This window comes from Diadema antillarum, unplaced genomic scaffold (genome assembly GCF_040938485.1).
Source record: "Diadema antillarum isolate AM-2024a unplaced genomic scaffold, OU_Dant_1.0 scf00000026, whole genome shotgun sequence".
Taxonomy (NCBI): Eukaryota; Metazoa; Echinodermata; class Echinoidea; order Diadematoida; family Diadematidae; genus Diadema; species Diadema antillarum.
The window spans coordinates 429428-454460 of NW_027270915.1; the positions used below are offsets into that span (position 1 = coordinate 429428).

At 38.2% G+C, this 25033-nt stretch overlaps 1 protein-coding gene across 1 annotated transcript; it reads right to left on the reverse strand.

Annotated features, from left to right (window-relative positions):
• Positions 1-1223: 1223 nt before the first annotated feature.
• On the reverse strand, positions 1224-14658 carry LOC139734255 (uncharacterized). The gene is made up of 8 exons (XM_071645053.1): positions 14533-14658; positions 12992-13426; positions 11799-12025; positions 9674-9968; positions 8107-8297; positions 4565-4742; positions 3216-3299; positions 1224-1460 (listed from the first exon to the last, which is right to left on the reverse strand). Exons 1-8 carry the CDS (start codon positions 14597-14599, stop codon positions 1243-1245), a joined length of 1695 nt encoding a protein of 564 aa, XP_071501154.1. The 5' UTR covers positions 14600-14658; the 3' UTR covers positions 1224-1242.
• Between the last annotated feature and the right edge of the window lie 10375 nt (positions 14659-25033).

The following is a 25033-nucleotide window of genomic DNA, read 5'->3' on the forward strand; positions in this document are numbered from 1 at the left end:
TACATTAAAAATAATATAAGTCTAACATTTTAGAAGCACTGACAGCCAGAGAGGACAGCATTGGAAATGATAAAATAATGAAGTTGATATAAAGCTTGCAATTATATAACCTTATAAAATAGCTGGAAGAAATACATTGTACATGTAATTTCCCTTGTAAATGCACCACAACATCCAGCAAGGACCAAACTAAAAAAAAAGAAGTAACATTTCATCAAAATTGTGACTGGCATTTGGCCTACAAACATAAGAAAAATCATGTGAAAATCCAATAGTTTTTATGGCAAAACTGGCAGTATTCTGTCAAAAAAAGGGGGGGGGGTGCCAAAAGTAATAGCCAACTACCCCGGCCAAAATTCAACTTGGTGGAAGATGAAGAGTGCATTCAAAAGAGGCCCTATAGGAAATATGATTACAGTCAAACCTGCTCTCGAGATCATCTGCCCCTGCTGACCACATAGAAATCCGACCCCACAGAGAACATATCTAGGTTAATCCGTTGAGGACGAGTCCCGAGTATACTCGGGCAAGCGTCTATGGGAAATGCGTGTTGTAGGAAAATCAAACCATCCTCAACGGGTTAAGAACATGTGTATAGCAACCACCTACCCAACATGGCCAGCAAATACACATTTGTTTTCTGCTGGACAATCATAAAACTGTGCACAATGATCACTGAATCCTTCGAGGATATCAACAGCTCGCCAGTCTTCTCCGTCTTTTTTTTTGGCAAGAAAGCATCAGAAAACATAAAGCCAGCAGGTTTTCTTACACCATCTTATCCACTGGCCCTATTCAGGGCTGGCAAACAATATCTTTTTCTGGGCTCACATCCCTGTTATAGTGTTGGTAGTGAATTAATCAAAATGGTTAATATCTATCACAGAAATTTAGGTCAAACAGAATATGTTTTGAAGTTGGAAAATACTTCAGATGTAGACATATGACATGTACATACAAGAGACAGCACAAAAGATAATGGCAGTCAACCAATATTTGCCCCTATTCCTGTATATAATTTTATATTGAAGTTTACATAATGTAGCATCATGGTGTATGTGTAATCATAAGAAACAATGAAAATACTTTAAGTATTTTTACTAATAGTAGTACTATGGCTACAGCACTGACCCTGTCTTAAATGGTCATCTCTCCATAATGACCACATTTCATGTTTCTCTTGAGTGGTGGTTGTAGACAGGTTTGACAGAAGTTGCTTTCAAATTCACTCTTTGGCACGTACTACTGCTTCTCTCTCTCTCTCTCCAGAATCTCAAGAACGTCAGATCTATCCACCTTTACAGCCCAGTCATACAGGTTCGAAACCATCACGTTCTTGGTCTTCCATGTATTGAAAAACTGCATCGCCGGTATCTCTCTCATGCTGTTCGATTGTAGCTCTTCGATTTGAGAGGTGGTGAAACCAGCACTATCGGCGAGATGTTTCCAGTCATATACACCTGCCAAACGACAGAAAAGGGACTGGTCTGTATATCTTACATCCTTTGTTTTAAAGTAGGATTGTACAATATGTAGGTACCCTATGCACATTGGGAAAACACAGAACTGACAGAGACTAATATTATTTGTGTCCTTGCACGTCATAACTAGCGACAGCCATTTTACTGGCTTTCTGTTGATCTCTAAAATCTTGAGCTTGATGCAAAATTTGACAACTAACATGTATAATTCACGTAATGCCACAGTTTTTCATGAATGCCAAAGTCATGCAATAAAAATTAGGGTGATATTTTGTAGGATCCCCATCCACTGACAGTGAGTTCCTGAATACAGTGCACTCCCGTTATAACGAAATGCTCGGGACCGGCAGTTTTCTTTCATTATAACGAAATTTCGTTATAACGAAATTTCGTTATAACCCAACAAATAGAATATATAACGAAAACAAGGAAGCCAAGCATATACGATATTCTGTTTGTTGAATACTCGTCATACACTGAAAATAAAACAAATAGTTATTCAATTTCAGATTATTGTATTACAATAACGCAAATTCCCCTAAAAACTGCGTGTGACACACCAAGCGAACACACAGTGATCTGACGCATTCGCCCATGCAGTGACGCAGCTATAAATGCTTGTTCCGCTACATATTTTCGAAAGCGATCCTCAGTTCGTTATAACGGAGCACATTTCTTTTGTTTTTCTTTGTCAGTGGTGTTCGGAAAAAACTTCGTTATAACAAAAATTTCGTTATAACCGTGTTCGTATAGGCGAATTTTGTAACATAGACTTTAATGGCGATAAGTTTGGGACCAGAAGTTTTACTTCGTTATAACGAAATTTCGTTATAACCGTGTTCGTTGTAACGGGAGTGCACTGTATCTGTGTTTAAAGGGATTGACAATCATGACAGCCACTCACAGTGGGGAAGGTGGGAGTTACAGAACAAAGCATTGTAAAGATTAATTGATTGATTGATTGATTGATTGATTGATTGACTGACTGATTGATTGATTGATTGATTGATTGATTGATTGATTGATTGGCTGACTGATTGATTGGTTGATTGATTGATTGATTGATTGACTGACTGACTGACTGATTTATTAATTGATTACCACTGGTATTAAAAAAAAATGGCTGATTGACTAACTTATTGATGGATCGATGATATGATTGATATATTGAGGGATTGATTGACTGACTGATTGATTGATGGATGGATGGATGGATTGGTTGGTTGATTGAAGTTGTATTATTATGTGACACTGATAAACAGTAATTGATGCTGTCTTTTCCTCAATAATCATAGATATAGATTATAGATTCTTCAATAATTGTCATTAAGAAGTCAGGTTATGTGAAAGTGGACACAAATCTCATGGTAATGGGTTTTAGAGTCTCTGCAATCTGATTGGTCAATTATCATGCATTGAGTTTTTACTGATCTACACTGAGTTTTAATTAAATTTGAAATCTTTTTTTTTTTTTCCGCCAATGTGTGGATGATAGAAGTCCCGATAGGAGATGGCCGGATAATTGAGGTCAGACTGAAGGTGCAAATTTAGGAAACTGGACAATTGGTGAGGGAATGTACATCTTCATGTACTCAGATATATAAGAATTCTAGAAGAGGAACAAAACGAAATCACTATATAAAAGACTATCACAGTGAGCACTTCATTACAGCATATATTGAAAAGAAAAATAGCAAACTAGGACACTACTCATGATATTCTTAATGAACTTACCTCCAATATTGAGCTTTCTCGCCACTTCATTCATAATAGAATATGGCATATTCCTCAAATACATATTTCTTGCCAAGAAAGGTCCTGCAATAGAACAGACACAGATGTGAAACCTCACTTCAACACAGACTGTTTAAATCAAACCCAGTTCAGTTTGAACGTAAAACATAGTTCTGGTAAGGGGTTTGAGAACCCATCTTGCACCATTTCATATTTGCTTGCAATATATCGTAAGGGTCTACCAAAGAAACTTACTTGGCTGATGCAATTTGCCAGGATGATGAGAAGTTTTGGAGTATTTTGAGATTAAAAGTATAGAATAATAAAAGTTGGTATACCGACTTTTATTCCATGAAAGATCCAGGATGACTCGCAGACAACTCAGCTCAATTTCAGACGATTTAAATGCAGTTTATGATCGACATATTTTGTACATAGGCGCTCCAAAGAGGTTCTTTGATGTGCGCATTGTATCAAGGAGGTATGATTTAATACCTCCTTGGTTGTATCAACTCAGCCCATGACTGCGACCAGCCAGCACGCAAAGCACTCCCCCAGTACAACTGTACAATTCAGATGTACAACTCAGCCCTGCAGTCAAAGCGAGGCCGAGTTGTCCCCAAGTCCGAGTTAGCCTGACCCCACTTGGGTATTAAAGTTCTGAGACTGCAACTCCAGGAAACCTTTTGAGGTATATCGGATCTTAGTCTGATGAATCCGACTTGGTTGATCGACTATCAGATGAGTGTCAGACATGTCACGCGTGATCCTCATTGGACGATCTTGCCTTTTCAGATCACGTATCTCCGACATGTCTGGCACTAATCTGATAGTCGACAAAAACGAGTGGAACTAAATGAGAAAAGGGATACTGTTAAAGGACCTAGCTTTGCAAGCAAACACATGCTGACTATATGTTTATTTATGATACCATGTTTCTGGTTGCTACTATAATTTACAAAAGAATATTGCATGAAAATATGCAGGTTATGCTCAGTGTGGGGGAAGGTGCATTTTATTGTCTTTTGTTAGTCACATTTATTAGTACTTTCGCAGTGATTGACAGTCTTGGGTTGTTGTTTTTTTTTTGTCGTGGGCATATCCAAGCAATCTGAAAAAATAAAAACAAAAAAATATCGTAAAATATGTGGCATGAAAAGAGTTGATATTTATTTTGCCACATAAGTGATGTTGAGGATAACCCAAATCAACAAAAGTCAACATACATTTGTACTCCATAGCAAAAATTCTCAGCAAAGGATAGTATTGGGCTATGAAAGGAAAGACAAGTGAGAAAAGGGCTGTACAGGAAGGCTGCTGCTAATAGAATTAAAATCTTTCAAACTCACCCACAACTCCATTCTTTATTTGCTCTTTCAGCTTCTTCAGGAAAGGTGTTCTTCTGAGATCCCGAAGGCAGCGGACTAGATTTTCCACACGATCCTCTGGAACATGCTCATTATGTTGCTCCAGTGTTACAGAGGACCACCCTTCCAAGATGGAGAGTAATGCACCGTTGCTTTCAACCTGGTGGCACAATGCAACAAGTGATGGTTTTGATCGCAAAACGACTTAACTCCATTCTTGTCAATTTGAGATATTTGTGATTAAACCTGCTAAAAAATAAAGAAAATTATGCGAAACTATGGGGGTATTTTAAGTTATTATTACAAGAATAATTCTTATTATGTGAGCAATAACTGAGGTACCATTGGAAATTTTTATTTCGCTCTATCAGATCTGATGGGGGATTTTAAAATGTTTTTAAAAATAAAATTGCTGTAATCTGTTTAGCAATCAATTTCTTCAAGTATTACACCACTACTTACACAGTTTTATTTGCTGATGGGTACATGTTGGCCATAAAGCATGACAATATTTTGTCACAACATGAAAGCAACTGCACAGATTTTTATCTATTTTAATGACGAAAACACAATCCCTCGACCAGTATGGACAAACACTACACCTCATGCCTTCTTGAGGAACTAGGGCAGTTTGCTCTTTTAATGTCCAAGAAAAATAGAAAGTTGTGAAATTCCCTCTGTTATCATTTTCTTCACATCTTTCTGCCTCAGAAGCATCACAAAATTGTGATAGAGATCCCATCTACGAAAGGCAGCATATGGAATTAAACAAAAACAAAATGAAATGCATTAGGTCTGAACTGATGTTTATCCTTTCAAAGACATCTGCATTCACTAAATTCATACCATATGTTTGGGGAGACTTCTCCCTTAACTGGATAATAACAAAAGTTGACAATTACATTCATGCTTAGTTACTGTTTCCACTTGTCATAGTTTTGTTATTACAGTGAAACCCCATTATAACGAGGTCCGTGGGACCGGCGATATTACCTCGTTATAACTGATACCTCGTTATAACTGATACCTCGTTATAACCGTACGCATCAAAAACAAAGAAAAACATAAGCATGATGTCATATATGCCCATCAATCAAACTTAAGAACGTCCTTTGCGTTGTTATTACACAATTATGGATCGTTATAATGAAGAGAATTTAAGGGAAATTATTTGTGAATTGATAAAAAAAAAGACGAACAAAGTAGGGGTTGAAATGCATTAATTCTTTATTTTTCTTCCAAATGTCTCATTGCATAATAGTTGTTCATACGTTCTTGAGAAGTAGGCCTACTCGGCAGGATCATATTCGTGATTCTTTCTACACCTATCTCTTCCTCTTGTATTGAACCATTCTGAAAGAATGATGTTTTTTCGTTTGTGAAATGCAGTGTAAAATGACAATGAAAAAAAAAATCAGATTGTATAAGTTTTTTTCAAGCGCAAAAAGAGTAGAAACACACGTTGTTTACCATAACTTGCGATGTATTTTACGCTGTTGGTGCCCAACGGGTATGCGATGATTTCATGAATCATTTCGGCTGTAATCATACACAATGTATGATCGTTGCGCCCGAAGAGATCAAAAATGCGTTCTTTATTTTCTTCCGAAAATCTTTTCGCGTTTTGCGTTTCTACTTCCGTTCTTGAAAAATATGCAGCGGGATTGAATTTGGAATTGATTTTTTTTTTTCGCAAAGCTGTACCTGTTGGTGCCCAGCGGAAATGCGATGATTTCATGCGTTATTTTGGCTGTAATTATATGATCGTTGCGCCCGAAGGGATTAAAATATGTTCTTTATTTTTTCCGAAAATCTTTTCGCGTTTTGTACTTCTCCGTTCTTGAAAAATATGCAGCGGGATTGAATTTGGAATTGATCCTTTCTACGCAAAGCTGTACTTGTTGGTGCCCAGCGGGAATGCGATGATTTAATAAATCATTTTGGCTGTATGATCATTGCGCCGGAAGGGATTAAAAAATATGCGTTCTTTGTTTTCTTCCGAAAATCTCTTCACGTTTTGTACATCCGTTCTTGAAAAATGTGGGCCAGGATTAAATGTGGAAGGTTGTGATCCTTTTTACGGAAATCTGTACCAGTTGGTGCCCAGCAGGAATGCGATGATTTCATTACCAGGTAATAATTTCGGCTGTAATCCTATAGGTAGTATGATCGTTGCACCCGAACCTTTTTTACTTTCTTCCGAGAATCTCTTCGCGTTTTGTACATCCATTCTTGAAAAATATTTGACAGGATTGAATTTGAAAGGTTGTGATCCTTTTTACACAAATCTGTACCTGTTGGTGCCCAGTGGGAATGCGATGATTTCGTGAATCATTTCGGCCGTCATGGCTGTAGTCCTATACAATATAATAATGATCGTTGCGCTAGAAGGGATTTAAAATGCGTTCTTTATTTTCTTCCAAATATCTCTTCGCATTTTGTACATCCGTTCTTGAAAAATATGCGACAGGATTGACTTTTGGAAGGTCGTGATTCTTTTTACACAAATCTGTACCTCATAGACCATTCTGAAAGAAAGAAAAATCTTCATAGTGAATTGCAGTGTTACTAGAGTTATCGATAATGAACAAACCCAGAGCTATTCAAACTGTTAAATGCGTTTTTTCTTTTCTGAACACCGACGCAATTGAAAGTAGATTAACAAGCGTTATTCAACTATTTTATGCTACTGCCACCGGACGCGTATCTCGCGAAAAAAGGAAATGGAATGATTTTATTCAATAACTTAGTATAATAGGAACATCGGAAGGTATTTTTGTGTTTTATTGCGTGGTTTAGAAGAAAACACGGACAGAAAGGTACTCCGCAAAACGGGAAAGAGACTTGGATAGCGTGAATTTCGTTTTCAATGTTTCGTTTGTCGCGTGTTTGAAAGCGGCAAGTTAAGAAAATGGAACCTCGTTATATCCGATCAAATTGCTTTTTATATGTTTTTCTTTATCATGATGCACCGAAATTGTCCTTGTTATAACCGGAATCTCGTTATAACCGAACTCGTTATAACCAATTAGTTCCACCATAGGTTTACACGTGAAGGAAAACGGGACCGACGCCGTCACCTCATTATAAGCGGTTCCTCGTTATAACCGAGCTCGTTATAACGGGGTTTCACTGTACAAGTGTACTACACTAATTGGCAGCAGCAACCACATTCTGGTCAAGTACGTTGTTAGCACTGAGTGGATACAAAGAGTATAAAGGTCTTTAACCTTCTCTCAAGAATTTTGAACATTGTGTCAGCACTATGTGAGAAGAAAATTATGGGGAAAGATGACACTTCATGCACTTTGCTCTCTGTGTCCATGTTAATAGTTAAAGTATCAATCTGAGCTTAAATTATCTTAAACCTACATCATTAATTGTGCCCTCTAGATTGTAAATGTAGCTCGTAACAATATGACAGATTGTACTCCTCTTATGTTGGGTACTTTGTCAAAGGCATGCAAAACAACCAAACAAACAAACGATCAACCAAAACATGAAACAAGATTCAATTCACTTACGGAGTAGAAGCTTGACTGTTGGGACTCGTTCCAGGATGACATGGCCTTCACAAATTTTTTGACCTCAGGCCTTGACAGGGCAGTTTCATCCCGTGTAAGAGCTGTCAGTTGGTGGAGGTTTCTCGGAAGCACAAGATGTGGTGCCAGGGCCTTTTCAAATTTGTTCTGTGCCATCGGAAGAACAGGTTCAGCTAAAAATGAAATGTAGAGTGAAATTAAGATATCCCTTCACATTCCAAAGTCAAAGATCAAATTACACACACACACACACACACACACACACACAAAGTCAAAGGCACTGAAAGGGTAGCTGTATACACAAAGAAACACACAAACTGTGACAAATTTAAAATCAGAGAATAATTTTGGAATATTTTTGAGTGTGCAGACTGGCGTGCCTGAACATTGCTGTTTGCGGTATATTCAAATATATCCAGCATACAGTACTGCACCGAATAAAACAACACTCTCATTTAATGGTGGCATTAATGCAATGGAGACTTTAAAAACTATGTGTTACCAGCACTTGTATTTCATCAAATGTAGTCAGACATTACACATCCCTAAATCCACCAGGACTAAAAGCATACATTTATGGTCAGAGGCCGATTACAGGATACAGTGCACTTCCGTTATAACGAAATGCTCGGGACCGGCATATAGCGAAAACAAGGAAACCACGTATATATATCATATTCTGCTTGCTGAATACTCATCATACACTGCAAAGCTATGTGAAATGTGATGGGATAACTGTATTACAATAATAAACGCAAGTTCCCCTCAGAAACTGTGCGTGACACAAGGAGCGAACACACAGTGGTGTGAAGCGTTCACCCATGCAGAGACGCTATAAATTCTTGTTCCGCTACGTATTTTCGAAAGCAATTCGCATTTCGTTATAACGGAGCACATTTCTTTTGTTTTTCTTTGTCTGTGGCGCTCGGAAAAGACTTCGTTATAACGGAAACTTCGCTATAACCGTGTTCGTTATAAGCGAATTTTATACCATAGACTTTAATGGTGATAATTTTGGAACCAGAAGATTTATTTCGTTATAACGAAATTTCGTTATAACCGTGTTCGTTGTAACCGGAGTGCACTGTATTGGTCTTTCCTGTGATATAGGGCCTAATGCAGGTGAAAATCTGCCAACAAACCCTGCAGAAAGTATCCCGTTAAGAGTAGCATCAATCCTTTCCAATAGTAATGAGTACAATGCGCCCTCAACTTGCTTGTAAAATTTCTTTTAATCTGATATACTCTTCACGATTGATTACTAATTGTCTTTGAATTCTCTTCTTGGTCCATAAACACAAAAGTATGATTCAGTACTCTTCTGCAGACCCTTAGCTTCAAGCCAAGATTCTCTAGCTTTCTCATATCATCATATGCATCAGATTTTCAGATTCGATTATCTAATCATTGCAGAACAAGAAAATCAAATTTTGATGAGTGATATACGATTTTTTTTAAGCTATATATCTCCTATTTCAACATTAGATAATTCAAACTCCAGAACTAGAAAATTTTTGTTGGTTTCGGAATGCTATGGTCACAAGAGTACCTCTTTTCGATTGCAGAGGTTCCAGGCCAAATTTAGAGCAGAAATCTTCCGCCACGCTGCGCAGTCCCACATTTGACAGCTTCTTGAGGAGCTTCTTGATTCCAGCACTGTGGGTCCCTAGAGCCTGTATGCCCTTTCTGATCCCTTGAATGCGTTGGTCACGGGGGAGGGGAAACTCTGCCTCGAGGTCTTGAAGGTCGACTTCGGACAGGTCGAATTCTCGCAGCAAGTTTTTGCTCTGGTCCCCCGGCAAGATCTTCCCCGCCAAGAAGCGGGCGTATTCATCCAGTTTTTCCTGAAACAAATAAATCACATATTGCTCACATCCTTGCATGCATTATATATATAAGAATTGATGTAAAACATCAATGGTCTACGAGAAACAAATGACGAAATGACGAAATATAGTCTACTCATAAATGTTGGCCAGGCCAGGGCTGTTTGCACTTTTGTTGATAAGAAGCCCACTGCAGTGCTTTCATTCTGAAATGAAAAACTCTCTAAAACAGTATTGAGACTGTGGAATGCATGCATGTCATTATAAAGCATAAATAGACAATAAAAGATAAAATTTACAAACATTTACAAGCAAGTCCCATTTTAGTGAAGTCTTCGGGACCAGCAGTTTCCTTTCTGTCAACTGAAATTTTGTTCTAGTGGAACAGTAATGTACAAAGAGACATCTGGATGATAATTTGGGGACCTGAATTTCAATACTTTGTTGTAACTCTTATAACAGGAGTGCACTGTACCTGATAAGTTCCAAAAAGGCCACCACATATTTCTTGTGTCTCTCTTCACAGAAATAATGGTCATGCTGTGAACACATTATTTACATATGTTTTAAAAGCAAAACAGGGAAAGAGAAATCCTTCTTTTCTTGGAAGTCCCCTTCAAAAGCATTTTGGCATAAAAACCAATTGCGAGGTGATGATGTCACTGCTTCTTCAAATTTGTAATTGTTCAGGGAGGAAAGATAAAACTTAAAATTTTGTCACTCCCCTGCCATACTGTACAGCTAGAAATATCTATGTGCATTTCAATCTTGCCTATTTTGCAAGAGCCAAAATTAAGAGGCAAAATGAAATGGACACAAAGGTTCTTATCTACACTATATTCATTGAATGCCAGTGGCATTTTGCGAAGATTTAACGCCATGAAAAAATGCCGTCAGCTCAAATTCTCAAATTTATGCCACAAAAACATCTTGCATTAATTACAGTATGTCTGAGTTTAGGAAACTTCTATCTTTCTGCATTTATGAATACACTCAAGCCAACTTGAAGATGAGGTGCATTAGCATTACTGTGGTATCATATACCACAGTAATTGGTTGGGACCATTATCATTGTCAAAATGCCACAGTAATATCAGTAGATTTACTTGGCAATGTTCTCATTCATGGTTTAGTATGGTATTTCAGGTAAGCACTGCATACGTGCATATCTCCTACAGGAAAAAAGGCAGAAGGGTGTCAGAGCACATGAGAAAAACACCATTGCACAATCGGCGATAATTAATGACAAGATTCACATTAGAATTGTACATTGTATTGTATGTTGTGGTGTATTTTGCCAAGTATTTGCATAACATTATAATGTATAAGCTGTAATTTTTGCAAGGGTTTAATCTTCATAAATTTCGTGAATCACAATTCGATAGCAAATTTAACAACATGCAAAAATGTTGCCATGTGCTAGGGGAAAAGTGCATTAATCATAGCGTCAGTGTCAATTTGCTAAAACAACATCTCACGAAAATGTCTGTAACCTCCTCATCTGCAAAGATATTATGTATGCGGAAATTGCAGGTTATGCAGTAAATTACCATGTACAGTGGCGGATCCAGAGAGGGCGCAATCGGCGCAAGCCCCCCCCCCCCCTTTATTTTTTGTTAAAAATACAAGAAATAAAAAGAAAAAAATGAAATAAAACCCGGGAGTTTCACCAGAAATGTTAGTTGCACCCCCCCCCCCCTTTACAGAATTCCTGGATCTGCCCCTGATGTACAAGTGCTAAATGCCGCAGTATTTCATCATCACTGTGAATGCATCTACAATGTAGTGTAGAATTGTACTTTTAATGTGAAACATGGTCTGAGAGAAAAGGTATCATATTAATCACACCTGATTCGATCTAGCACTGCTGGTGGTGTGTTCATCATGCCCACTATCACTGTTGCCATGGTAACTGCTTCCGGTTGTGGGAGGGTGTTCAATGGCACCTCCAATAGATGGGGTACAAGTACCTGAGGGTGGGGTCCTCTGTGCTGTCATTGTTGGGTTCAATATATTTGCTTGTTGTGCCACGGTACTGCTGTTCCTGGAAATATCTGTCGCACTGCTCGTTACTCCTGAAATAGACGACAGAAAAAACACAAAGATCATGCATTGATCAGGAAATTGCTGACCAACTTAGAAAATGCTGCAAAACATTTTGAAGCTGCCCAAAATACTGGTTCTACTTGTCCATGTCATGACTCAGACTAGGGAAGAATTGTGGATTGATTTCACGGACATTGGTTTACCATGAATGTATTTAAACACGCATATTGTCAAAATGCCTCAATACCAAAATCAAGAACAGCTCAATGAAAGAGAATTTAAACATCTCTTGTGAGGAAAACTCCTGTCAAAAAAACAGTTGATCAATTTCTAGGCTGACCTAGGCCTGACATTTTATGTGATAAACTATTGGGGCATCACTGATATATCTACCTAGAAGTGACTTGTGTGCTTGTTTGTTTGTTTTTGAGCTTGTACCATCAAAATAAAGAATGTGAATTTAAATGGTATACAAACCAGAACGTGACTAACATAGTGTGTCGAATTAAAAAGTTGGTGATCGGGAAGCAGTAATATGCATGGTGGCTGAGCACATGTGACCTACAAAAAGTAAGAAAACAATCCCTCCTTTGGTTCTGGTGCACAACATGTCATCATATCATTGACAAAATCCAATGCACTTGAAAAAGGTATGTGCAAACATACCTACTCAAAAATATAGACAGGGGCAGTATGAATACTGGTATGGCAAATTTACCCTTCATCTCATCAATATTGTGTGTTTAAGAATTTTCTTGGCACACTGGGAAAATCAAAACAAAAATAAGTTCAGCTTGCACAGTATACTGGACTAATATTGCTGACTACATTGTTGTATGTGTGAAATCTAGTCCCAACTCCCAAGACATTTAACCCATTCCATACTAGGTACTTCCGGACAGTGAGTGAAATGCTAACGGTATGGGGTTTCCTGTATCAATTGGCAGTCAAATCAAACAAAGGCTTTAAAGGGGAAAAAAAGTTCTTCAACACACCTGCAGTTTCCTGCACACCACTGTGCACTGGGTTGCCTGTTGGGACTCTACGGGAAGACACTCTCTGAGCAGCAAGCTCCTGCTTCAGGGCTGCATTCTCTGACTCTAGATCATTTATCCTCTGAATAAGACGCTGAATCTGGTTTGTTGCGGCCAGACTGGATCCCTGCAAGCTAACTGCAGCAGCCCTCGCTACGGCCAGGAGATCTCCGGCTCCGTCACCCCCAGCACCACTATCAGGCTGGCGGCCTTGGAGGGTGTGAGGGCGTGTGTCGACATTCGGGTCCAGCATTGTCCATGCTCCCTGACGATCCGGGTTGTGCCCTTGCCCCATGCTCGTCATGATGGTGTCTTTCTCCACCTGACTAGCAAGAGCTCCTGCGGGAACTTGTGCCACATCCATGTTGTCTTTTTGTTCCATATTGTCTATTATTCCTATGTAGAACAATACCAAAGTATAAATATATTTTAGTGACAGACAGAACTGAAAATTGTATTGCTATGATTCCCCTTCCCAAGCTCAAAATAATGACTGAACCTACCAGTCATATTATGGTGACATCACTATTCAAACAATCAGTCATGACTCACGTAGCACGACCAGGCGCCAGTGTGTAAAGCACGGCGTGACACTTGTGTACAGCGACAGGACTGTGTATAGTTATCAGTAATGATGATAACACTTGTCTTAACAGCAATAATCAGTAGGCTAAAGATGTATCAGCATGATCACTTTTATTGTATAATTGGTTTCAGGTTTCATATTATTCAATTGGATTTTTGCCCTGGGCTGTTTCGCTGTTATCATTATTTTCATGACTAATGTTGTTACTATTAGATACTAATTGTAAATAGTAGGGCAGGGCAGGCCCAGGGGTTGACCGAAAGATCGGTCTGTATCTGTCCGTCGGGGAATGTTCCGCGGAGACTGCGAGCTGCGTCTGGCTTCACGGATCCCCTCCGTATGTCTACAGAGGACAGCGTTAATGGCAAAATATAAAAGAGTCCTCCGGACAGACGGATCTTTCTGTCTAGCCCAGGGGTAGTAACAACTTCACGAAATAAATCTAGATATATATATCAACAGAGAACAGAGCGAATGTCTAATGACTACGCCAGCTGACATACATCCGCTTCTGATCGAGCACTGCACAGCACAGATGACTGATGGTGCAATCTCATAGAATGTCTATAAAACTTTAGACATAACTTAAGTCAACATTTCGCGGTGAGCGTGCATTGGGCCTTTTTCCCCCCACTCGGAAGAGGTTGGAGCTGACATGATTAAATTCTACTTCTACTTCTATGGAGTATGGTGCTTCGCTCATCAAAGCCTGTTCGGCAACTGGGTCGGATTAGGGTTACGGATAGCCCGACCAGACGCTGTTACTACGCTGTACAGCGACTGGGCTGTGTATAGTTAGGTTACGAAATACTCAATAAAAATAGCTGTAACCGTTACACGGATAAGATTGATTTGACTTTCCTTCAACAAAACAAAAACAAACAAAAAATCAATAATCCAAGAAGGTCCTGCTTACCTCGGCTCGGGTCCACCAGTGATCTTGGCGTCAATTTAGCTCTCCGTGTCCCTCCCTCTTCATACATACATGCTGATATGTTTTAATGTATCACGTAGGCCTACTGCAACGTGGAACGGTCATGCATGAGGGCCTAGTCTAGGGGATTCTCGCGAAATTTCATTGAGCGTGCAATGCAACGCTGCCCTTGCGGGGAATCCCCACTACAGCCACTGGAAAAAAACCCGCGTTTGATTGACGTGAACTGGCGTTGAGGGCGTCACCTCGTTCGATTCAGAGCGGGTTGATAGCCCGCTCTGGTTCGATTCCCCAGATTGAAAACGAATGTAAAAATTTTTGCCTTTGTTCGGTTTTCCAAGGAGGTACGAGCAGATCTTCTGACAATACGCAAAAAGCGCGATCTGAGAGAGACTGTGTTTCTTGTGTGGTATAAGCTGAGATCAGATTGCTTGGGGGAGGGGGGGGGGGTGACATAATGACGATTTTCTTGCCAACAAAGCAACAACAACAACATCATCATCATCATCATCAACAACAACACTATATGTACACCAATTATTCTTCACGTTTTTTTGCTGCCATTTCTCTCTCCAAATCGGCTGAAGTAAGCAAGGAAAGAAATAAAAAAGTCTTCACATTTTGGGCTGCACCACTCCTATCCCCAAATAGGCTGAGAAGAAGAAGAAGAAGAAGAAGAAGAAGAAGAAGAAGAAGAAGAAGAAGAAGAAGAAGAAGAAAGAAAAAAAAAGAAAAAAAAAAGAGCTGCAATCCAAGGACGGGAAAGCGAGTTAACCCCACCCGGGCAAATCCACCGCCACTGCATGGACTCCCGTACTGATCTTTAAAGGGAGAAAGGGGATTACCGCGTAATTCATGAGTACAATATTTAGCGTGGAGGATTGGATGCCGTTTTTAGTGGCGGATCCATAGTGCAGGAGGGGCGCATCGGGTAAATAAAAGAAATAAAAAGAAAAAAATGAAAGCGGGCGTGTGCTCCCCGTTATTTTCTTTTTTAAGAAACCATCGTCTCTTGTCAGCTGATCAAACGCGGAAGTGGAAAATAAACTGCTTTGCGCCCTCCTCCCCCTCCCCGGCTGTTACGGAATTCCTGGATCCAATAATTCCAATGACGGGTAACTTCAATAATTTAATAAAATTTATGTAGAGTTCAAACTACATGATATGGGGGGGGGGGTTCATTACGATTGTACTATGTCTTATTATCTTGTTTCCTTATGGATGTAGGCCTATGTATGTCACCAAAGCAATGACGAACAACTTAATGAATGGAAGAATAAATAATGTGCTGTTAGGCAGTAAAAAAGCAAACAAACATAAATTACACGAAACGGTTAAACAGTTGATGCGTTTAGTGTTTGTATCCAAATGAATGAGTTTCTTAACTGTGAAAGAAACGAAAAGAAATAAAACAGGGATGAGCTATAAGGGAGGGTCTGTCCAAAGTCCACCGTTTGCTCCCAGCAGCTTGGCAAAGGGAGGTATACACATATCCTTTCATTGTGTTTTCTTGCAAAAGCAAACATGGTTCCTTTCGAAAGAAAGCGTGTGGGTAGCCACCACCAGAGGGCGGAATCCGTCATTTTATCACTACCCACACACCGAACGAAATGACTCTTAAGTTGCCACACTCATTTTAATATTTGAGAATATACCCGCTTCTCGTTGGTGCTGGAATTTAATAACGCGTCGCTGCATGCTCGGAAAGTTTTACTGTTGTTGTTCTTGTTGTCATCATTTTGTTAGGTTGTGAGACTGATACAGTAATCATTCACTGCATGTTCAAATTGACAGTGTTTCAACGATCAAAGTTAAAGGGATCTACAGTTTTGGTTGAGACCTAATTTCAGGTTTCTAACATTTTATGGTGAGATAATCAGAAACCTCTTATGAAATATGAAAGAGCATGTAATTCTATGAGGAATTCAACGTTTATTTGATGAAAATTAGTTTTGAAATGGCTGAGATATCAAAAAAGAGCAATTCCACTTAAGTGTGGGTCCCACACTTTGTCACGATTGCTTTGTTGTACTTTGTTTTTGGATGTTTCAGTCATTCCAAACCCTATTTTCATCAAATAAACTTTGAATTCCTCTTAAAATGGTATGCTCTGTACTATATAATAAGTGTTTTCTTGGTATCTCGAAAAAAGTTAAAAGCCCAATTCTCATCTCCACCAATACTGTGCTATCCCTTTAAAGCAAAAAAAAAAAAAAAAAAGACTTGGAAACTCGTGGGTGTGGTGATTACTTTTGTTTTGGTTCCTCCCCCCCCCCCCCCGATTTTTTTTTTTTTAAAGTTAAGTGGTATTGGAATTTTAAATCATGAATTACATTATGAAAATGCATGTATGATACTTTTTGTGTGTCTATAAATGCAATCAGAGGAAAATTAAAATTTACTGCTTGCACTTTACAGGTAAGATGGAAAACAGTCGAGGAAAATTATATAATCAAAACAGAGTGTGTAATTTCCAATCATTGTGTAATGTGTCAAGGCTGATTTTTCCGGGGGGGGGGGGGGGGGGGGGGTTGTTTGTTTTTGTTTTTCTTGTATTGATTAAAACATGCATAGACTGTCTATTTCTTTATCTCTCTGTTCTCCTACCAACCTCACTATGCCCTTTTTTCCATTTTAAATGGCTTTTTGTCTTTTATTTTGTTTTTTCTTACATTGCATAAACATACGGATTTATATAGGATAACTTGTCCTATCTTTTTTTTTTCCCTATGTGCACATTGTTTACCAATGGTCAAAATTGTAACACATGAAGTCATAAATAAATGAAATGGATACCCAAATATTATTCATTATTAATATCTAGGTTTGGAAGCCCGCAAATGTATATGCCTTATCAGTTTTGGTGAGTGGTGAATCTGAGTTTTATACTCGATATTGTATTTTGTGATAGACTGAAACCAACCATTAGGCATACAAACATGTGACCAATTTACCCTGGTGAGCTTTATATAGTCTTGTTCAAAGGATAACATTATTATCTTTACCATCTAGCCTCTAATGACTGGCATGCTGTCAGCTGCATTTTCCCAGGGAAACATTTTGATAATACCTCATGATACATGCTACTAATATCCCTCATTCATTATTAATTCTCCCTCTCCCTCTCTCTCTCTCTCTCTCCCCTACAGTACATGTGTTACCAGGGACAGATCCAGGAATTCCTTAAAGGGGAGGCGCCTTTGCAAAATGAAAGTGGGGCGCACGCACCCCCCCCCCCCCATTCTTTTCTCTTTGTTTCTTTTGTTTTAGCCAAAAACAAAAGAGGGCACGTGCCTGGTGCCCCACCCCCTGCATCCGCCAATGGTTGCTATGGTTACAGTAAGCCCACATCTTGTGTATGTACCACATCCCCACACACACATACAATATCTCCCACTGTCCATATTATATCTCTCTCTTGCTCTCCTTCAGATCACACATCAAGCCCCACCCCCCCCCCCCACTTTTTTTGCACTATACAAAGGAATACATAAGGTGTCACCACTTTGCCCCCCCCCCCCCCCCCCCACTTATTTACCCCGGAAGTGCGTATTAAGTGGCACTAGAAAGAAATACAGCTAGAAACCCTGAAGTGTGAGCACGGTATAAGAAGTTTGCACTAAAGACATTTTTTTTTTCTTTTGCTTATCAGCTGAAGAGACCCGGAAGTGGAAGGAGAAAGATGAGCTGAAGGCCCTTTTTTTTTTTTTTTTTTTTTTTTTTTTTGGGGGGGGGGGGGGGCTTAATTGTTAGCTGATGAAATCCAGAAGTGCCCCCCCCCCCCCACACACACACACACGCTCCGCTGGCCCTGTTACGCACACACACACATACACACACACACACACACACACACACACACACACACAAATCAATTTGACTTTTCCCAAACTATTAATGTAACATGACGGGCCAGAAAACATTCTAGAGTTCATGAATATCAGCACTTAATCACTCTTGTAAATCATTCCTTAAAAGGTTTAGAAAAACTGAAATAACACCATTAAAGGTCCTGTTTACCTTTGGGAGCAGTGACTTAAAAAATGTTCAAAAGATATCACATTTGATGCATTGAATAGGTCTGCTGTATCACAAAACATCCTACCATATAAGATTTTTGCAATAAAGTCTGAAATATAAGGAGATATCAGTATTTTTCTCAATAAACCATAACAGTTTAATCTAGAAATATTTCCATTATAACTATTGTTCACATTTTGTGTATTTAACAAAAACATAAATTATACAGATTCAAATTTTTACAGTACCGTAGTTGTTTCTATCCCGAACTCACATTTTAGAACTATTTTAAAGCACTATATAAATGGGTTTTTGTTTCATCTGCAAATGGTATGTGTAAAATATATGCCTTTAATGTCATCACCTCACTTTGTGCAGGAGGAAGGACTACCACGATTACATGCAGGAAGTCATGGCTATCATACCCTCCACGTGCTAGGGTCAAGGTCCAACTCTGCTGATGCAGTGAGAGAAAATGTCTGCTCGATCTACAGAGTTAAAGGACAAGTTCACCTTTATATAGGTACATAAGGACTACGAGAATGCAGCAATATTAGTTGCACACATCAGTGAAAGTTTGAGGAAAATTGGACAATCTGTTCAAAAGTTATGAATTTTTGAAGTTTCAATGCAGTCATCACTGGATGAGAAGACTACTACAGCTTGTGATGACACACATGTAGATCAGGATAAAGAAAATATAGAGAAAATTCAACATACATCATTTTCACTCTGCTCGCATAATAGAGGAGCACTTGACTTGCCTCTTTCAGAAGGCAGGGGAAATAATACAACCCTTAAAGGGATCGTATAGTTTTGGTTGGGACCTAATTTCAGGTTTCTTACATTTTTTGGTGAGATAAAGAGAAACCTCTTATGAAATATGAAAGGGCATGTAATTCTATGAGGAATTCAACGTTTACTTGATGAAAATTGGTTTTGAAATGGCTGAGATATCCAAAAAAGAGTAATTCTAATAAAGTGTGGGACCCACACTTTATTACGATCACTTTGTTTTACTTTGTTTTTGGATGTTTCAGTCATTCCAAACCCGATTTTCATCAAATAAACTTTGAATTCCTCTTAAAATGGTATGCTCTGTACTATATCATAAGTGTTTTCTTGGTATCTTGCAAAAATTTAAAAGCCCAATTTTCATCTCCACCAACACTGTACTATCCCTTTAACATACATCAGTAACAAGTCAAGGGAATGCATATTTTTTTAATGAAATTTTGTGAAATTCTCTTTATATTTTCTTTATATCGTTCTATGCAGGTGACATCATACACTGTAGCAGTCTTCTCATTGATCACTGACTTCACAGAAACTTTAAAAATTGATAACTTTTGAACGGTTTGTCAGATTCCCCTAAAACTTTCAGTAACGTCTTCTACTATTATTGCTGCATTCTCTCAATCCACATATATGAAGGTGAACTTGTCCTTTAAACAAACCACTATACTCTTGTAGTACCGCAACTCATTTTCAATATGACAAGAAACAGAATGTGGTCAAAGTTTCGGGTATTTATGAAACACAGCTATAGACTTTTATTGCAGAAACCCTCCACAAGTTGTATCACACACAAAAATATGACAGACCCTGTGTGACACTACCAACTCTACCAACTACGAGTTGCCAATAACGCAGTGGAAACTCAACAAGATCTTTAGGACCAAGACAATTTGTTCTTTATATCACATATCTTTTATATCAGTAGTAAATAAACAATACAAAACAAAGGAAATAAATTCAGTGGGACTGGAAAAATTAATTTGTTATGTCAGGTACAGCTGTATTTTGTTATATCAAATTTCTATATAATTATAGAGTTTCCACTGCACTTGAAGGCAAATTATCAGAGAAGAGATTTGCATCTTATCAAGTGATGATATAGGACCTACTATGACCCAGTAAAATTGGATGCTCCTATATTCCATGAAATTATTTCATATTCAGAGGAGCCATTTAATTGAGGTTCATTGGATATAAGACCATAAGACTCTCCATCACAAGGTCACTGGTTCAAGTCCCCTGCAGTGGTTGAGCCCCCAAGGCAAAGCACTTCATTTCCATCGCATAGTGCTTTGAATATGCCAAAAGATGCATCGGTCCTGTGATGGCTTGCTTACAAAAATTCATTGCTTCCTAAGAAGAACGAAAGAACAAATTGTAACACCATTTTCAACTATGGGCGGAAATACTTGTACACATAGACTGCTACTCTCAGAAAGGGTGCACAAAGGTCAATTCAAGGGCTGCGAGTTGTCATTAATTGCGGAACAGGAAAGGCATTAAAACTACATGGTAAACACTGTCGGGGGATGCAGCAGACTGACTAAAAATTTGGTTAACACAAATGAATGATCTGATTAACCTGTGAAACCTCTAATGGTCTTACCTGCTGCTTTGCACCATTATTTGACCCATAGCCTCCCAGTCATCAGAATCTCCCCTTGGAGTTAATAATGGGAACATTTGCCCCCCATTAGCAATAAGAAACTTTTTTTTTCTCTCTATACGGTCTCTTATATTAAAACCTTATTCTTTGAAATTTCAATTCAATTTATTTCCATCAACAAAAAGTACTATGTAATATAAATTATGTTATTGAGCAATTTGAGAAAAAAAATCATGAAATATAGTACAAAATATATATACAGATAATCGTATATGGGGAAAACAATCCACACTTTGCAGTAGAAAACAGGAATAAATATTAAAAGGGATAGAAAAGAATGATCTACCAAGAAGCAGAGTTTGTAAAACATAGCACTTGGGATAAAAAAAGCATACACAAACAACATATATAACCAAAATTAATTTGCATATTTTCAGTTACCAGCGCAACTAATCAAAATGAAACAATGTCTCAAATATAACTTCAGAGAAAAAGGAGGAGGATGAAATTTGAGTCCTTTTTAAGGAGAAAGATTGTGTTTGTCGGTGGGAATATCATCACTGAGGACTTACAACATGCACAATTGCTTTATATCACTGGTATAATGAGAAACAAAACAAGAAAAAGCAACAACAGCCAGCTACCCACAGGACAAAAGGCACTATTCTGGAAAGTACTGTGGCATAGTAGATGAAGCCCTGGAATTGCAACTAATTGACAAATTGCCCTACATCGACGTAAAAAAACAAAAACAAAAACAAAAACAAAAAACCTCGATGGAAGAATTTCATGAATTTGAAAAAGCTTTGGAATGTTTTCAACAACGGACACTGAATCTATAGCATGCAGCTAGGGTGCCAACATGCTTCGACAGGGCAGAGCTGAGCTATTAATGAGTGATGGTACTGAAGGCAAATTCAGAGAGTACCCGCCTTCTCACTGCCTTTCGAAAGCAAAACTAGCAGCTTTCTGAACAACTAGTCTCCACAAATTGTGACGTAGATTCTACCATGGCAATTATTACACTTCCTGCCACTCTGCCGACAAGTGTCCTTCACGTTAATACCTCAAGACTAACATGTGTGTCCATGTTCACTCGTAATAACTTCAAAATACAGGAAGTTGTTTGCCTAACATGGTTTCCCCCAATATCTTTTTATTTTCTGTGGAATTCTTGAAGTGCTATGACATCACCATGGAAACGAAATACTTTCTATCACTCCAAGAAAAAAATAATGTATCCTGCACGTGTAAACAGTGAAGGTTAAGATATCTTATCTGAATATGGAAGTAACTTGCAACTGATTGACAAAGTGCCCTTCACTACATCACTCGGAACCAAATATTCACTGTTTTAGTACTAGACATGGTAAAGAAAAATGAAAGAAATTCTAAAAAATACATGGGCGTACATACTTTGGTTGGACTCAATGGAAGCAATGATCTCCTAATTACCAGATAGGCACTGTATCCGCAAGCTTCCGCCCAACAGCCAGTGTTTGTTCTGATCCCTTAAAGGGTGTGTACAGTTCTGGTCGAGGTGAAGATTAGCTTTTAACGTTTTGCGAGATATTCCGAAACTACTCTATGAGATGTCAAAGAGCATGCAGTTCTAAGGGGTATCAAAAGTTTATTCGATGAAAATCGGTTTTGAAATGGCTGAGATATCCAAAAGGTGAAACAAAGATATCCTAATAAAGTTGGGGCATGTCGCCTTTTATTATTAGCACTTTTTTGGATATCTCAGCCATTTGAAAACCAATTTTCATCAAATAAACGTTGAATCCTTCTTAAAATTACATGCTCTTTCATATTTCATAAGAGGCTTTTCATTGTCTCACTTAGGAATGTTCAAAACATGAATCCCTACCTCAACCAGTACTGTACAGTCCCTTTAATATAATCGGTGCTTGTTTCCGTTGCTGAAGGGTAATTTGCCAATAAGGAAGACAACTTGACCAAAAAAAAAATCATTACTTTGAATGGAAGTAGCTTTCTCAGAAAGTTTTCCAAAGAGGCCTAGATAGTATACCAACCGACATGATGCTGATTACACTGGTAACCCCCTTCAAACTCTGTCTGGCTGGGGTACTGATCATTATACCCTCTCTCCATCCACCCCCTCCCCTCCTCCATTTCAAACTTTGCTTTACGCCACCCATTCCTGGAAGAGTGTTCACAACATTGATGAATTAAGTTAATTTGTGTATGGAAGGGTCTGGAAGCAATTTTTGTATATTATTCTAATACATGACAAATAAAGATATCTAGATATCTATCTATATCCTGTATGAGGAAAACCATATGCAGACTAGCTAACATTACTGAAAATGAATTAATCAATAGTTTTTTTTTTGAAGGTGAAGGTGATTTGGCCAAGTCAAAACATCTCTCACAAATACATCAGTCAGAGAATTATGTAATACAGTTGAACTGCATCCTTTTATACTAAAATCTTATTTTCAGCATATTCATGTTATGTAATATAGCAACGTCAGATTCAAAGAAGAACAAAAGGAATAAAACAAGCTTCTGGTCACTATAAACATTATTCCTGGAATACGACCCCTCAATGGAAGAGTAGTCCTGAAAACGAACAGACTTAAAGGGACTGCACAGTACTGGTTGAGGTGGGGATTCATGTTTTGAACATTCCTAAGTGAGATAATGAGAAACCTCTTATGAAATATGAAAGAGCACATAATTCTAAGAAGGATTCAACATTTAGTTGATTAAAATTGGTTTTTAAATGGCTGAGATATCCAAAAAATTGATAATAATAAAAGGCGACAGTTAGGCCACGCCTTTTATTAGGATCTCTTTGTTTTACCTTGTTTTTGGATATCTCAGCCATTCCAAAATCGATTTTCATCAAATAAACTTTTGATACCCCTTAGAATTGCATGCTCTTTGACATCTCATAGAGTGGTTTCTGAATTTCTCGCAAAACGTTAGATGCTAAATCCTCACCTCGAACAGAACTGTACACACCCTTTAACCAGGTAAAGAAGTCTATACACGGAATCCTACATTAGAAAGTTTGAAATGTGTAGGTAGTACAATCAAACAATGTGGTCTTTGGTAAAGATAGACATGATGGTCATCTGCATCAATCTAAAAAAATATATATTATTATTATTATCAATAATATTATTATTATGATTATCATTATTATTATTATTGTTATTATTATTATTATAATCATCATCATCATTATTATCATTATCATTATTATTATTATTATTATTATCATCATCATCATCATCATCATCATTATCATCATTTGTTCACCATATCGGACATGTGTAAATGGGTAAACACAAAACACATTAGACTCAAAATAACGAAGATAATATAACAAAAATAATTGAAAAAAAATCAATAAAACAGCAATTAAACATAAAGGGATAAGACATGGTCTAGTCATGCACTATATTGTTTTGTCATTGAGGTCATTTCATTAAAGCCTTCAAATTCCGGCTGTGGTAGAATTTAATTTTTTTTTTTCTTTTTACCCCTTTTGAGATGGCTATGAATATTACTGTACATTATACTTTCAAGATACTGAATTTGCTTTTTACTTCCACCATACAAAGGAATACAAAGGAACAGATAAGGTGTCACCACTTTGGCCCCCCCCCCCCCCCCCCACTTTTTTTTGCCCTGGAAGTGCATCGTATAAGTGGCACTAGAAAGAAATAGATAGAGACCTTGAAGTGTGAGCGCAGTAAGGTTATTTTTTTTTTTTTTGCTTGTCAGCTGAAGAAACCTGGAAGTGCCCCCCCCCCCCCCCCCCCACTTTTGGAAACGTTCCGCCGGCCCTGATATACATTACACAATATCACAACCTGGGCCATATTTGATGTGAAATACTAATTAGGACATTACTATGAGAAGAATAGGAGTCCTTGGCACAAATACTTCAGAATGACCATTGGTCAGACACCGAGTGCTTACATAGGCCTAATCATCACCAGGTGGCACAACTTCACCTCGCCATTCCTCCCCCCCCCCCCCCCCCCTTCTTCGTACTGAAACTGAAATAATGATTTTAACATT

Excerpts from the sequence above, each read along its gene's own strand:
- LOC139734255 (XM_071645053.1), bottom strand. The coding sequence starts at position 14,599 with ATGTATGAAGAGGGAGGGACACGGAGAGCTAAATTGACGCCAAGATCA. Across the intron at positions 13,427-14,532 it reads ACTGGTGGACCCGAGCCGAG|GAATAATAGACAATATGGAA; the intron begins GTAAGCAGGACC and ends TGTTCTACATAG. Across the intron at positions 1,461-3,215 it reads GAGAAAGCTCAATATTGGAG|GTGTATATGACTGGAAACAT; the intron begins GTAAGTTCATTA and ends GTCGTTTGGCAG.